Source organism: Zeugodacus cucurbitae, chromosome 5 (assembly GCF_028554725.1).
Source record: "Zeugodacus cucurbitae isolate PBARC_wt_2022May chromosome 5, idZeuCucr1.2, whole genome shotgun sequence".
In the NCBI taxonomy this organism is placed as follows: domain Eukaryota; kingdom Metazoa; phylum Arthropoda; class Insecta; order Diptera; family Tephritidae; genus Zeugodacus; species Zeugodacus cucurbitae.
The window spans coordinates 34,900,091-34,915,016 of NC_071670.1; the positions used below are offsets into that span (position 1 = coordinate 34,900,091).

At 32.8% G+C, this 14,926-nt stretch overlaps 1 protein-coding gene across 1 annotated transcript in view; it reads left to right on the forward strand.

Annotated features, from left to right (window-relative positions):
- The first annotated feature begins 5,658 nt into the window (after positions 1-5,658).
- Positions 5,659-14,926, forward strand: part of LOC105216435 (tRNA dimethylallyltransferase) — a 112,244-nt gene continuing 102,976 nt past the window's right edge. The window contains exons 1-2 of the mRNA XM_054230801.1: positions 5,659-5,955; positions 12,354-12,491. Coding sequence (XP_054086776.1) covers positions 5,836-5,955; positions 12,354-12,491 — 258 coding nt within the window. The 5' untranslated portion in view covers positions 5,659-5,835. The remainder of the gene's footprint in view (positions 5,956-12,353; positions 12,492-14,926) is intronic.

Consider the following 14,926-nt stretch of genomic DNA (forward strand, 5'->3'; position numbering starts at 1 on the left):
TTCTCATATTCTTCAATTTCTTGCGAACTATTGAAGGAAAGAGAAGAATTTCAAAGGTTTAATAACATAGAATTCCTATTTCCAGTATCACTTTGAACTTCTTTTTTTATACCCTGAACAGGGTATATATAAATAATCAGCATGTTGAACTGAGTCGATTTAGCCATGTCCGTCTGTCTGTCTGTATATATACGAACTAGTCCTGCAGTTTTTAAGATATCGTAAGATTTTTAATACTGCAGATGTTATATTCTCCTCAAGAAGCTGCTCATTTGTCGGAACTGCCGATATCGGACCACTATATCATATAGCTGCCATACAAACTGAATGATCGGAATCAAGGTCTTGTATGGAAAATTTCCGCATTTTACTACATATCTTCACGAAATTTGGTGTGAGTTATTGTTCATAGAAATAATTTAATCTCCGGAAAAATTGTTCAGATCGGTTTACTATAGCATATAGCTGCCATACAAACCGAACGATCGGAATCAATCAAATTTTCGCATTTGACGTGGTATCTTCACGAAATTTGACAGGGATTACTGCTTAAGGTAATACTATAATCTCCGAAGAAATTGTTCAGATCGGTTAACTATATAACCTTAATGTTTCTAGCAAACAACCCGTCTAAAAAGAATTAGTAAAAAGTTTTCTTTTTTATACTCTCGCAACAAAAGTTGCTAAAGAGAGTATTATAGTTTTGTCCACATAACGGTTGTTTGTAAGTCCTAAAACTAAACGAGTTAGATATAGGGTTATATATACCAAAGTGATCAGGGTGACGAGTAAAGTTCAAATCCGGATGTCTGTCTGTCCGTCCGTCTGTCAGTCCGTGCAAGCTGTAACTTGAGTAATTCTTTGGCACCATAAAAAGGTAAAGTTCGAAGATGGGCGGAATCGGACCACTGACACGCCCACAAAATGGCGATAACCAAAAACACATAAAGAGCTATAACTAAGCCATAAATAATGTTATGAAAATAAAATTTGGAACATAAGATCGCATTAGGGAGGGGCACATTTGAATGTCATTTTTTTGGAAAACGGGGCGTGACCCCGCCCCCAAATATATTTTTCGTATATATCTTGCAAACCAATAAAGCTATATAAACCAAACTTCCTGCAATCGTTTCTTTTAGCCGTTTTCTTATACAGTCCAAAAATGAAAGAAATCGGATAATAACCACGCCCACCTCCCATACAAAGGTTAGGTTAAAAATGACTAAAAGTACGTTAACTGACTAACGAGAAACGTCAGAAACACAAAATTTCACAGAAATGATAGCAGAAGAAAGCTGCACTCAGATCCTTTTACAAATTGAAAAATGGGCGTGGCATCGCCCACTTATAGGTCAAAAACCATATCTCAGGAACTACTCGATAGATTTCAATGAAATTCGGTATATAATATTTTATTGACACCCTGATGACATGTGTGGAAAATGGATGAAATCGGTTCACAACCACGACTACTTTCTTTGTAACTCAATTTTGAATTCCATCTGAATCCTTCACTTTATAATATATACATTAGGAACCAATGATGATAGCGAAATAAAACTTTACACAAATACAGTATATGATCAGTGGCATCACTTATAACTTTTCAAGGCCCCAGATATCGAACATGTTGAACTCAGCGCCTAAGGTTAAATTTTAACCGAAAATATGGGTAAATCTCTCAGATAATTTAATGTAATTTAGAGGAAATTGTTTTCTTCCAATAGTGTGTCTCTGTTCCAAATATTATTAAAATCGGGTCACAACATCTCCTAGCTCCCATATACATAATTATAGGTTTTTCAAAAATATCATCCCCTAGCTCTCATATACCTAATTATAGGTTTTTCAAAAATTCGTTGGGCTTTATTACGCATATATGTATTGGTTAATATGTGATATATCTTAGCAAAATTAAGTGAGCGTATAGTATTGGATATAGTGTCCCTTGCTGGTGAAATTGAATGAAATTGGTTCAGGAATTACCTCAGCCCTCATATCTATATATGACGATTTTCGTTATCCTATTAAACTTTATGCCGAATTTATGGGTAAATTTGTGCGTTATTTTAATAAAATTTCTTCAATAAATTGCGAGAGTATAAAATGTTCGGTTACACCCGAACTTAGCCTTTCCTTACTCGTTTTTAATTACTTTTTCTTACGTCTTTAGATTTGCTTAAACACATAGTTACTAAAAGAAATGCACCTGTGAAGGGTATATTAGCTTCGGTACATCTAACGTTTCTTCTTGTTTTTTTAGTTTCGATTAATAGTGTAAAGCCCTTTCTCGACAGCATTCTAACTCTTAACATCTCGGTTTATATTTAGAACAGCCAATCCAAGCCCTTCTAATACGAAATATATAAGTGTTTCCTAAAGATCTCCATAAGCTATAGTCTCAATAACAAAACTCACTGATCCAGTGAGTTAAGATCATTCTCCTTTTCACGAAAGCCTTCATTACTTTCTCATTACTGCTCACCATCATGACCTGAAACAAAGTTAAAACAGTATTCATCTTGGAACCAGCATCAGCTGGTTCTAATTACTGTGCTCTATCGACGAACAACAGTAACATCTAATAAGAACCTTACCGATGTTCAATGATATGATGATATGATCTAAGTTCAAAAGAAAAATATACTTCGAACAATTTAGGAAGCATAATGAGTTACGAATAGCTCACTACCTAAATATATGTATAAACTTCGTAAGCATCGCAAACGGAGTCTAGTGAATGAAAACTTTGTGGATAACTGTTAGATAGAACAATATAATTCCAAATGAAATCAATCAAAGTACTAGCAATTGGTCACAACAGCGTGAGATCTATGAGGCCTAGATTCTCAATGAAGGAATAAAAAAACTCGGAAAAGTCACTAACTTGGCCGGATATAAATATTGCGTAGACCAGAGAGACATGGGAATGAACTATCTAATTAGGTTAGCCTACAGTGGTTTTAAAAATATATCTCAAAAAGCATTTAGTGCAGATGTAAACATTTTCGCGTGATTATTTTTCTAAAATTAATCGGCAGATTACTCTGATCAGATAAGATCTTCATATTAGTTAATATAGATGAAAAAGGTAAAACTAACATCAGACACTTGTCAACCAAGATCTAGCTTTTTCTTTGTAAAGACGTAAAGAATATAATGAAATCTAGATGATAAAAGATAATGCTAATTCCCTTAATTTACATACTGCATATTTACTTACATATATATACATGTATATGTAGAAGGTTATATAAACACATGTGTAAATTACCGTTTTTATCGCTTTGTTTTAAGTTTCGGCATTATGTGTTCCACCATCGCTACCCTCTTATCACATAAAATATGAATTTATGCTTATGTATTTATGCGATTTTTGTATCAAATTGAAATTTCGCAAGTTGTCCTTCAAAACGTTTGTTGACTTTAAACGCTTAAACGGCAAAAATTTGCTGATATAATTTGTAGGCGCACTAAACGCCTTCTATATGGCCGAATTTAATACATATGTAAATATATATAAATATGTATATGTATATGTACGCTTATAAAATTTTAATGTTTTGTTATAAAATCTGCAAATTTATGTACCGGTTAATGAACTTTGTCATGAGTAAGTAGTTTTTTTTTATTTTGGAAATCAATTTTTAACTGTTTTATTGTTTGAAATGCGAACTTTGGCACGTGCTTGTAACCAAGGTTAAAGAAGGTTGATTTTTTCATAAACGATTAAGGAAGAAATTCCCTCTCTTCCTTTACAGTCGAGTCTTCCGAACCTTCGAAACAGTAGCAGAACCGATAGTTCTGCAAAATTTCTCAAAATTATTTGGGAATTGTTTTCTTCCATTACAACAACAACAATAATGGGTCCCAATATAGATACATGTGAAAAAAATCATGTTATGAAAAATCTTACATATTCGTTAAAAATAATATAGAGTCAACCGAATGGTCGGAATTCCTCTTATTCCGTATTCTTGGGCAGCCGAAGGTGGGGAACATATGAAACGATTATATGGAAAACCATATAATTTGCTCAAAAACGCTAGCTGAGGGTTGTTTTTATAGTTTGTTGTGCTGTTTGAAAATTGTCTATTGCCTTAAAGATGACGTCGTATTTTTAAGGCCCCTTTCTTAACATTTTTTGGTTACTTTATTCACAAAATTAACAATGTAACAATCTGATAAAGAGAACAAGAAATTAACAAGCCAACATGACAAGGGTTAATTTCATTCATTGTATGGTAAGTGTGCAACAGGGGCTGCGATCTATCAATGGGAAGATAAATCTATGTGTTTGAGCATGGCTGCATTTCGAAATTCCTGTGTATTTTGGATCTTTTGTCTATTTCATGGTCCATGACATTTAATTAAAAGGTATTCAAAGTAAATTTCGGTAATTAACATTTTTGCAATTCAAAACGCAGTTATAATTCGTTAACGTAGCCTGTTTTTATTAGAGAGAAATGACAATTAATCTTGAGAAACTGGATATCCCTTTATAAAACTTCCTTCAAAGGTCATATTAAGGGTTAAGATAACAGGACTGTTAGTTCCATTGTTAAATATCAACTTTTGGCGTTTCAAATAAAGTTTAGAAATTTGAAGATACGTATGATGTTGTTGTCAATTCCTTAATTGTCAAAATCGAGCTATAACTTGTTAATTCACCGGATATCGAACGTGAAGAACTCAGTGCTTAAGGGTAATTTTTCATCGAAAATATCGGTAAACCTAATTGTGTGTCACTGTACCAAAAATGGTTAAAATCGGGTCAGAACTTCCCTTAGCTCCCATACACATAATTATAGATTTTTCAAAACTTCGGTGGGTTTCATTTCGCATATATGGGTTAATTTGTGAGATATTTAAGTATGCGTCTAGTCTTAGATAATATACGTGAGTGGTGAAAATGAGTGAAATCGGTTCAGGAATTACCTCAGCCCTCATATACTATATATTATGACTTTCGTTATTCTATTGGACTTAATGCCGAATATATGGGTCGAATTGTGTTATCTTTATAAAATTACATCAATAAATTGCAAGAGTATAAAATGATCGGTTGTACCCGATTAAAATCGTCCTTACTTGTTAGTATATAATATTAGGTCTACAGCTTTGCTTTTCGTTTTCCAATAGATGTCTCTATGGTCAAGCACTGGTTGATTAAATCGTTTTATATCGATCCAATCCACATGTCTAAATGTGTCAACATTAACCCAACAAAATATTTGTAGAGATCTGCATCTCAAACTTATTCTCAACTGAAAATGTCACTTTTTGAGCCGAATTTTCGACATTTGCGGAAAATTTTGCTTTTCTTTTTTAATTCCAAGAAAAGTGCGGCTGAGGCTCATCGACATTTGTAACCGTTTTTATACAAATAAACTTAAATTTACGAAAAAACGGCGAAAGCAAAGTTGTAGACCTCATATATTATTTTTTACGAGCATATTTTCTCAATAGATAAATAAAATGCAAATATGTATTTATAAATATATAAACAAAGCATAATTATACAAATTATTAAATATAAAATTATCTTAAATACCATATTTATCAAAATCTACTTACTTTTTTAGCGTCTGGTCACTTTATTCAGTTTCATTCCGCTGGTTAAACACTTGCCAAACTAAAAGCTGGCCACCCTAATAAGCTATGTGAAGCAAAGCGAACAGCTGATTGTCGGGTTTGTTGTGCTACTCATGTGTTCGGTTTTGCGTGCTTTTACGTTTGTGGCGCAAGTTTCTGTGTTTTCTCGGTATTAATTTGTTGTGAATTTAGCGAAAATACTATTTGTTATTCAAAGTGAAAGAAATACTGTTAAATATGTTGAGGAAAGTGCCATTAATCGTGATTTTGGGCTCAACCGGCACTGGCAAAACAAAGTTGTCACTCGAATTGGCGGAGCGCTTCGGCGGCGAAATAATCAGCGCTGATTCAATGCAGGTATGTTAAATGCCAGCGCTAGTGGAACAGGGTTGTTATATTAAATATTATTTACTAAAATTAGTTATTGGTGAGATAAATAAGAGAGGATTGTATAATAATGTTTATTTAATTTGCATTAAATAAAATTAAAAAAAATTAAATTAAAAATTGTTTTAACATTTTTGTAAATATTTTTTTTATCAAATTTATTTTTTTATTAACTTATTCAGTTATTATTTTAATTATATTTTTTTTGTTATTTAATAAAAAATGTATTTAATTACTATTTAATTAATTAATTATTTGCTGAATTAATTTTTACTTATTAAAATTTAAAGGTTTATTTTGCTATAATGGGCTATTTTCATTAAATTTTTTTAATTGAAAAAAAAAATCGATTTAAAGAATCTCAACCACTTGTTAAATGCTATAACAATTTATCGAAAATTTTAACGAGTTCCTAAAAAAAATAATAATAAAATGTTTAATGAAAGCTTTCATAAAACAAATTCTTAAAAAATATAACTAAAAGAAATAAAGAAGGAATATGTGCAGAATTTAGTGCGATTTTATCTGGCACCCAAGCCACATATCTCAATCGACATATTTGCCACAAAGTCAACCGGAAAATCGAAAATCGTTATATTATTTGATACATTAATGCTAGCAAAAGATCTATTTTAGAATTTTTTTTCTAAAAAAATTTGTTACGACATCTCTCGCATTGATAAATATATTCTGTAAACAAACATCCAGAATAATGAATATTATTATAAATGGCATTTGGACTTTGGGAAATTCATGAACTAATTTCCCCCAACCGCTAACTTTCCTTGAAATGATCACAGACCACATCTTGCTAGCTACTATTAGCTTGAATACAAATAAGCTTACAAAATTTAAAGAAACTAGTCCTTCATTGACAACGAGCTTGACATGTGACTCAATGACCAACGAACTAAGTGGAAGCAAACTTGACCCCGCAAAATTGCCTCAATGAAAACTACACTTCTAAAAAATCACCCGTATATATATATTCAGTTCCTACCAGTAGCAAAATTGAAAATTATAAAAAAGTGTATTATCATCTCTAGATGAGCAATATTTTATAAAACTCATCTTTATATAGGGTGATTCATTTCGAGGTTCCCTATTTTTCTATAAAAAAGCACAGAAAATTAAAATTTTATTAATAAATAAACATTATCATCATTATCATTTGAAAGAGCATTATTTGGCATTTATTTTTATACTCTCGCAACAAATGTTGCTAAAGAGAGTATTATAGTTTTGTTCACATAACGGTTGTTTGTAACACCCAAAACTAAACGAGTAAGATATAGGGTTATATATACCAAAGTGATCAGGGTGAAGAGTGGAGTTCAAATCCGAATGACTGTCTGTCCGTCCGTCCGTCTGTGCAAGCTGTAACTTGAGTAAAAATGAAGATATCTTGATGAAACTTGGCACACTTATTTCTTGACACCATAGGAAGGTTGCTTGAGCAAAATCGGACCACTGCCACGCCCACAAAATGGCGAAAACTGAAAACCCATAAAGTGCCATAACTAAGCCATAAATAAAGCTATGGAGCTATGGAAAAAAATAAAATTTGGTACGAAGGATGGCACTATGAAGGGGCATATTTGGATGTAATTTTTATGGGGAAGTGGGCGTGGCCCCGCCCCCTACTAAGTTTTTTGTACATATCTTGCAAACCAATAGAGCTATATAAACCAAACTTCCTGCAGTCGTTTTTTTAGCCACTTCCTAATACAGTCCAAAAATTAAATAAATCGGATCATAACCACGCCCACCTCCCATACAAAAGTTAGGTTGAAAATTACTAAAAGTGGGTTAACTCACTAACGAAAAACGTCAGAAACACTAAATTTCACATAAGAAATGGCAGATGAAAACTGCACTCAGATTTTTTTACAAAATGGAAAATGGGCGTGGCGTCGCCCACTTATGGGTCAAAAACCAAATCTCAGGAACTACTCGACCGATTTCAATGAAACTTGGTTTGTAATAGTTTCCTTACATCCCAATGATATATTGTGAAAATGGGCCAAATCGCTTCACAACCACGCCTACTTCCTATATACCAGAACTTTGAAGACGATCTGAATCGTTTAATTTACAATATATAAAGTAAGCACTAGTGAAGATATCGGTGCAGAACTTTGCGCAAATACTATGTTAATACTGTGGCAGCACCATTCTAAAAATCACCGAAATCGGAGCATAGGTTTTTAAGGCCCCATATATCGAACACGAGGTGCTTCTAACCTAATATTATGGTTTCCAACTTGCAATGGACTTTATACAATATATATGACGACTATGTGGGTCAAATTATGTATTATATAATATTAATAAAGTTAAATAAATAAATTGCGAGAGTATAAAATGTTCGGTTACACCCGAACTTAGCCCTTCCTTACTTGTTATGATTATCTCTTTCAAATTAGGCTTCGTCTTAGATGGTCTTCGTTGAGTCCAATTTTCGGTGACTCGTTCGAGCATTTACATACCCATTGAACTTATCGCTGAACAGAGTTGAACAATTTGTAAACAATAAAAAAATACCTCTACTTAGGTACCAGGTTATAACTTTCTCGCAAAAGCCTAGATTAGTATTAATACGAATTTTAACCAGGTGAGCCATTGGATTGGTTGGGTATATATAGTTTTTTCACCCTTAGCGGAAGTTTTGGTCCATTGAAACAATAGTTACTATGTAAATATAAAGATATCGGTCAAAACAAACGATTGTACCGTTAGAAAGTGGTCCGGTTAACGATTCGGAATGGTTCACTTGAATAGTGTTGAAAGTGACATTCTGGTAAAAAATAAAGTGGTTCATGTCTGGGGTATTTTTAACAACAGTAAAAACTTCTGAAGCCGATCCGTGTTAGTAAGACAATCAATTGAGTACTATTAATTGATCAATTATACTACTTTTTATTATCAGCATTTGTGGTGTCTTTGAAGATAGGTTTTAGTCCATTTAGTGAAGTAGTATTAAAATAGGCGGTATGCATTTTAATGAGGAATGCTGTGGTGTCTCTAAATGGACTCTCAAGTCTCTTTGTTACTTACTTTCGACATATAATACATATATAAGTGCAGATCTATGCAAATTCGCATACACCACAATATATAAAAAATTGAATTTATTGCCAACTATCAAACTGACATTGATTGCTTTAAATCTCTAATGAACCACTTGACCACTCGGCCTCTGAAAACATGTCGATTATTCATTAATGGGCCGATTAACGGCAAAAAGATACCATTAAGAGTCTAAGTGACTTGGATTTAGCAGTTGCAAAAATCGTCAGCTAATTGATCCTACTAATTATAATACATACATATGTGTATATATTATATATTTTGTATATACCCGCAAATGTGCGCCGTATGCCATGATCAAAGTAGACAAGCCAATTAAAATTGTTTCGAAACACGAGACATTTATTAAAACTGTTTCTAGTTTGACATTCATTATTTATATTTTAATTTTATGCATATATCCATATATCTACATACACTTATATGCATTTCTATTAGTAAATTTGACGACCAGTTAAAAGCGTTTGAAAAAGAAACGCCGAAGAGCGAAATTTAAGTTTAACAAAGAGGCATAGACAATTAAACATTTTAGAGTAGTAAAACCTGTTCAAGCTTTCCGGAATGTATGCTAATTTCGCCATTATAATTATGAACATTTTACGTTCGCATATACATTTAAACTTAATTAATCTCGAAAGCGTTTTGTGGAACGATAGTAACAGGTGACATCAAGTTCAATTCGGGTTTTATGTTCCATCAATATTTTGGAGAGTGTATGTGATACATATTATACACCTTACTTCGGACTGAATTCAGAATCAGGATACATATTTAGTTGACTCAATAAATACGGAAATCATTGTCGCAGTACTAGAGATAAAGATGGGACGATAGAGAAAAAGAGAACATTTTATACTCTCGCAATTTATTTATTTAATTTTATTAATATTATATAATACACAATTTGACCCACATATTCGTCATATATATTGTATAAAGTCTATTGAAAGTTGGAAACCATAATATTAGGTTCGAAGCACCGAGGTCCTCGTGTTCGATATATGAGGCCTTAAAAACCTCGGACCATAGGTTTTTAAGGTTTTTTTTTTCGTCGATTTTTAGAATGGTGCTGCCACACTATTAACATAGTATTTGTGCAAAGTTCTGCACCGATATCTTCACTAGTACTTACTTTATATATTGTAAAGTAAACGATTCAGGTTGTCTTCAAAGTTCTGGTATATAGGAAGTGGGCGTGGTTGTGAATAGATTTGGCCTATTTTCACAACATATCATTGGGATGTTAGGAAACTATTACAAACCAAGTTTCATAGAAAGCGGTCGAGTAGTTCCTGCGATATGGTTTTTGACCCATAAGTGGGCGACGCCACGCCCATGTTCCATTTTGTAAAAAAATCTGAGTGCAGCTTTCATCTGCCATTTCTTATGTGAAATTTAGTGTTTCTGACGTTTTTCGTTAGTGAGTTAACCCACTTTTAGTAATTTTCAACCTAACCTTTGTATGGGAGGTGGGGGTGGTTATTATCCGATTTCTTTCATTTTTGAACTGTATTAAGAAGTGGCTAAAAAAAGGAATGCAGAAAGTTTGGTTTATATAGCTCTATTGGTTTACTAGATATGTACAAAAAACTTAGTATGGGGTGCGGCCACGCCCACTTCCCCAAAAACATCCAAATATGCCTCTTCATAGTGCGATCCTTCATACCAAATTTTATTTCCATATCTTTATTTATGGCTTAGTTATGGCACTTTATGTGTTTTCGGTTTTCGCCATTTTGTGGGCGTGGCAGTGGTCCGATTTTGCTCATTTTCGCAAGCAACCTTCCTATGGTGCCAAAAAATAAGTGTGGCAAGTTTCATCAAGATATCTTAATTTTTACTCAAGTTACAGCTTGCACAGACGGACGGACGGACGGACAGACATTCGGATTTGAACTCCACTCTTCACCCTGATCACTTTGGTATATATAACCCTATATCTAACTCGTTTAGTTTTGGGTGTTACAAATAACCGTTATGTGAACAAAACTATAATACTCTCTTTAGCAACATTTGTTGCGAGAGTATAATAACCTTGACCAACTGGGGAACTAACAAGAACTGCTGTTTGCTTTTTTCTTCCAGACTGGATATATTTTAGCTACAAGTCTCAGAATTGTACCATTAGCAAAGGTCATTCGGATTTTTGTTTTAATTCGAAGAATATAATTTATAATAATTAATTTATTAAACTTTCCAAACTAACCAAAAAAATACAGCACGAGTATTTAATAGACCATTGTATCACCAATTCAATCTACATACATTAAAAGACATAAATATACATATAGACATTTTAATTAAACCTGTGCCTTTTCTACTTATTTTCTTCTAATTTATGTGTGTGACTAACTGGTTTATCGTATAAATTCTTGCTGTTTAAAAATTTTGCTTTCATTCGGACATAAGAAAAAAAACTCGAACATGAAGTTCGTTTGGAATTTGCGAGTTTTTGTATTTGATTTGAAATGTTTATTCAAATTGTCACACAATTCAATAAAGAAATAAATTCTACAAACAACACCATTCAAACGGCAAACAAGGAAGTGATTTTTATGGAGTTGTTATCTGAAGATCCAGTTCATACCTAAAACAAATTAAACAAACACACAAAAAATTTTAAAATTGTGGACATATCTGGTATTTATGTATATTTTAGTTGAAGCGGAGTTTATTTGAGAATTTCGCATTTAAATTTTACTTGTATGTATGTATATTGACGAAAGAGTTCCGGGGCGAAATCCATCAAATTAGTCGAATTAATTGCATTGAACAAGTGTGAGATTGTCTTTATGTACAGTTATCTGGCGCAATCTGTTTTTTGTTTCTTCAATAAGTTGTATTTGAAAATCATTAACGATTTTTTTGGTAGATTGCATATTCAATCGATCGTTAAAAAGGTTTGGTCAAACAAGTTTTGAAGCGAAAAAAATAAAAAATATAAAAACTAAATTCTACTTGAAGCACTATCAGATTCAATCGGTTAACATAATTACTACAACATCACATCTATGATTATAAGTGTTGACTAGAGTAGTGTTATTTAAAGAATCAATTCGTCAACTTAGTCAGCAAATGTATAATTTAATTGTGTACCTTCTGCTTAAGAACTTTTAGCGACTGCCGAAACGAACAAACAACGTTATGAATATCATACATTTCTGTCACAAATAAATATATTTACATATTTTTTTGATGATTTTGAGTTATTTTCACATATTCTCGTACAATAATAGATCTTGTACTTTTATTTACGAATTTTTTTCCAAATTTTTCAGGTTTATGCCAATCTGGATATTGCGACCGCAAAGGCCACCAAAGAAGAGCAGTCTCGAGCTAGGCATCATCTCTTAGATGTTGCTACACCAAATGAACCGTTTACGGTGGTCAGTTTTCGTAATGCGGCTTTACCAATTGTATCCTTTTTAGAACTGAACTAAAGTATTATAAAGTGTTTTCCAAAAGGGAAGCTACAAAAGTAAACCGATTGGGACAGCAAACGATGACATTTTTTTCCACTCTTTTGAGATTTCTCTTACATTTCATCATAGAAAGATATACAATCCAACTAGTCGATATTAAAAAAATTTACTACCGAAATTCAGAGTTAGTGCCCCCATTTCAATTTCATTGATATCGCAAACTTTTGTAGCGCTATTATGGAAAAAGCCGTTTAAATATTTTTATACCATGAACAGGGTATATTAACTTTGTCACGAAGTTTGTAACACCCAGAAGGAAGCGTCGGAGGCCCTATAAAGTACTTATATAAATGATCAGTATGTTGAACTGAGTCGATTTAGCCATGTCCGTCTGTCTGTCTGTATATATACGAACTAGTCCTGCAGTTTTTAAGGTATCGTTTCGAAATTTTGCAGATGTTATTTTCTCTCCAGGAAGCTGCTCATTTGTCGGAACTGCCGATATCGGACCACTATATCATATAGCTGCCATACAAACTGAACGATCGGAATCAAGGGATTGTATGGAAAACTTCCGCACTTTACTACATATCTTCACGAAATTTGGTGTGAATTATTGTTCATAGAAATAGTTGAATCTCCGAAAAAATTGTTCAGATCGGTTCACTATAGCATACAGCTGCCATACAAACCGAACGATCGAAATCAATGGCTTGTATGGAAAATTTTCGCATTTGACGTGGTATCTTTTTACGTCTTTAGATTTGCTTAAACACATAGTTACTAAAAGAAATGCACCTGTGAAGGGTATATTAGCTTCGGTACAGCCGAAGTTAACGTTTTTTCTTGTTATATTTAAATTTGGATCCATGAGTAAGTACATATTTTGAGAGAAATAATGTTAGATTTATTAACTTGGTTATAATATCTGTACCACCGTACTATAGAAAAGTTGTTAAAGCTTCGAAGATCTCTGACGTTGTGTGTCTTAGCTTTACTCAAAGAGAAAGTAATGGCGAAAGTGCTGATTGATTTCCAGATAATTTTGTCAGTTTGTATACTATATACATGACTTTCGGGCGACTGACTTAATTTAGCGTTAGAGATAATATTTATCACTGCAGTTTCACAACTGGATATATGTATATGTATGTATAGTATGTAGATTATTCGAAAAGCAAAGAAAAACCCGGTGGGAATTTGAATTAATCGGCCAAAACTGGGGATAATTTCAAGAAATAAATAATCAAAAAAGATGAGAAGTAGATATTTCGACGATACTAAATTATTTGGATCTACAAATGTAGCCGCGCAGTGTGTATTTAAAATACACATATGTACATATTGTATAAAACTACAAAACTATCAACATTAATTTTTATTGATTTCCGCTATTTCGATTGCTCTGTTTGAATATAATACAGTTCTCGTAGACTTTCGTAATTAAAACTAAATCTAAAGAAAAACACAAAAGACATTGAATTGTTTTATGTTTTTTACTACTAAAAATATTTATTTCTAAAATATAGATTATATTTGTATGCGCATTAGCCTTTAAATACCTAAATATTTGTCTGAAGTTACGACCTTTTAATTGAAAACAATGAAATATTTATTTCAATGGAATATCAAAATTAAAGCACTTAAAGCTCGCTGTGAGTACCGTAATTTCCTATTTAAAAACCATAAAAATTATTTTAAAATCGCTTTTAGAATGCCACATATTAAGAATGTTTATTTCTATCAAACTTTGTCATTGTGCGGTGGCTAGTATTTTTCTTTTGTAATCTCTGCGGAATTCGTTGTCCCAGTTTTCCCAACAAGTAAACAGTATGTATTCAAATCTTCAGGCATTAATCTGCACGCACCGAAAACTACTTTTGTTGGAAAGTCTAAAAATAATGGGTTGCCACAGTGGAAAGGAAATTATTAATGTCATCACACAACAAACCACGCACATCAAGACAACGGTGAAACGGTAGTGAAGTTGTATAGTACGCCATGGTGACAGACAGCAGCAGTCATGCTATTCCCATCGTGTGACAAATGTTGTCATGTGTGAAAATAAATAAACAAAAAAAATCAGCGCTACCATAGCTAGATCTGCGGGACGGACTTGTCACAATATCAAATGCGAGTATGTTTTGGGTGTCCTCATATCAAGTGGCCGGAGATGCCAAGAATTCGTATTAACATACATATGTACATATTATATGGGGTGGTTCATATGCATAAAATGAATATTTGCGAATTATTTATTAGTTCCGGGTAGCCTGGCTCCAACTTACGAATGATAATTTTAATAGTCTGGTTCTGCCAAAGTTTAGAACATTGGATTTCCCATCAACACAGCAGAAATCTAATGAAGTCAAGTTCCCAAAAATTTTTGAAAATTGGATCCTTTCTGTAAACCATCAAAAATCAGATGG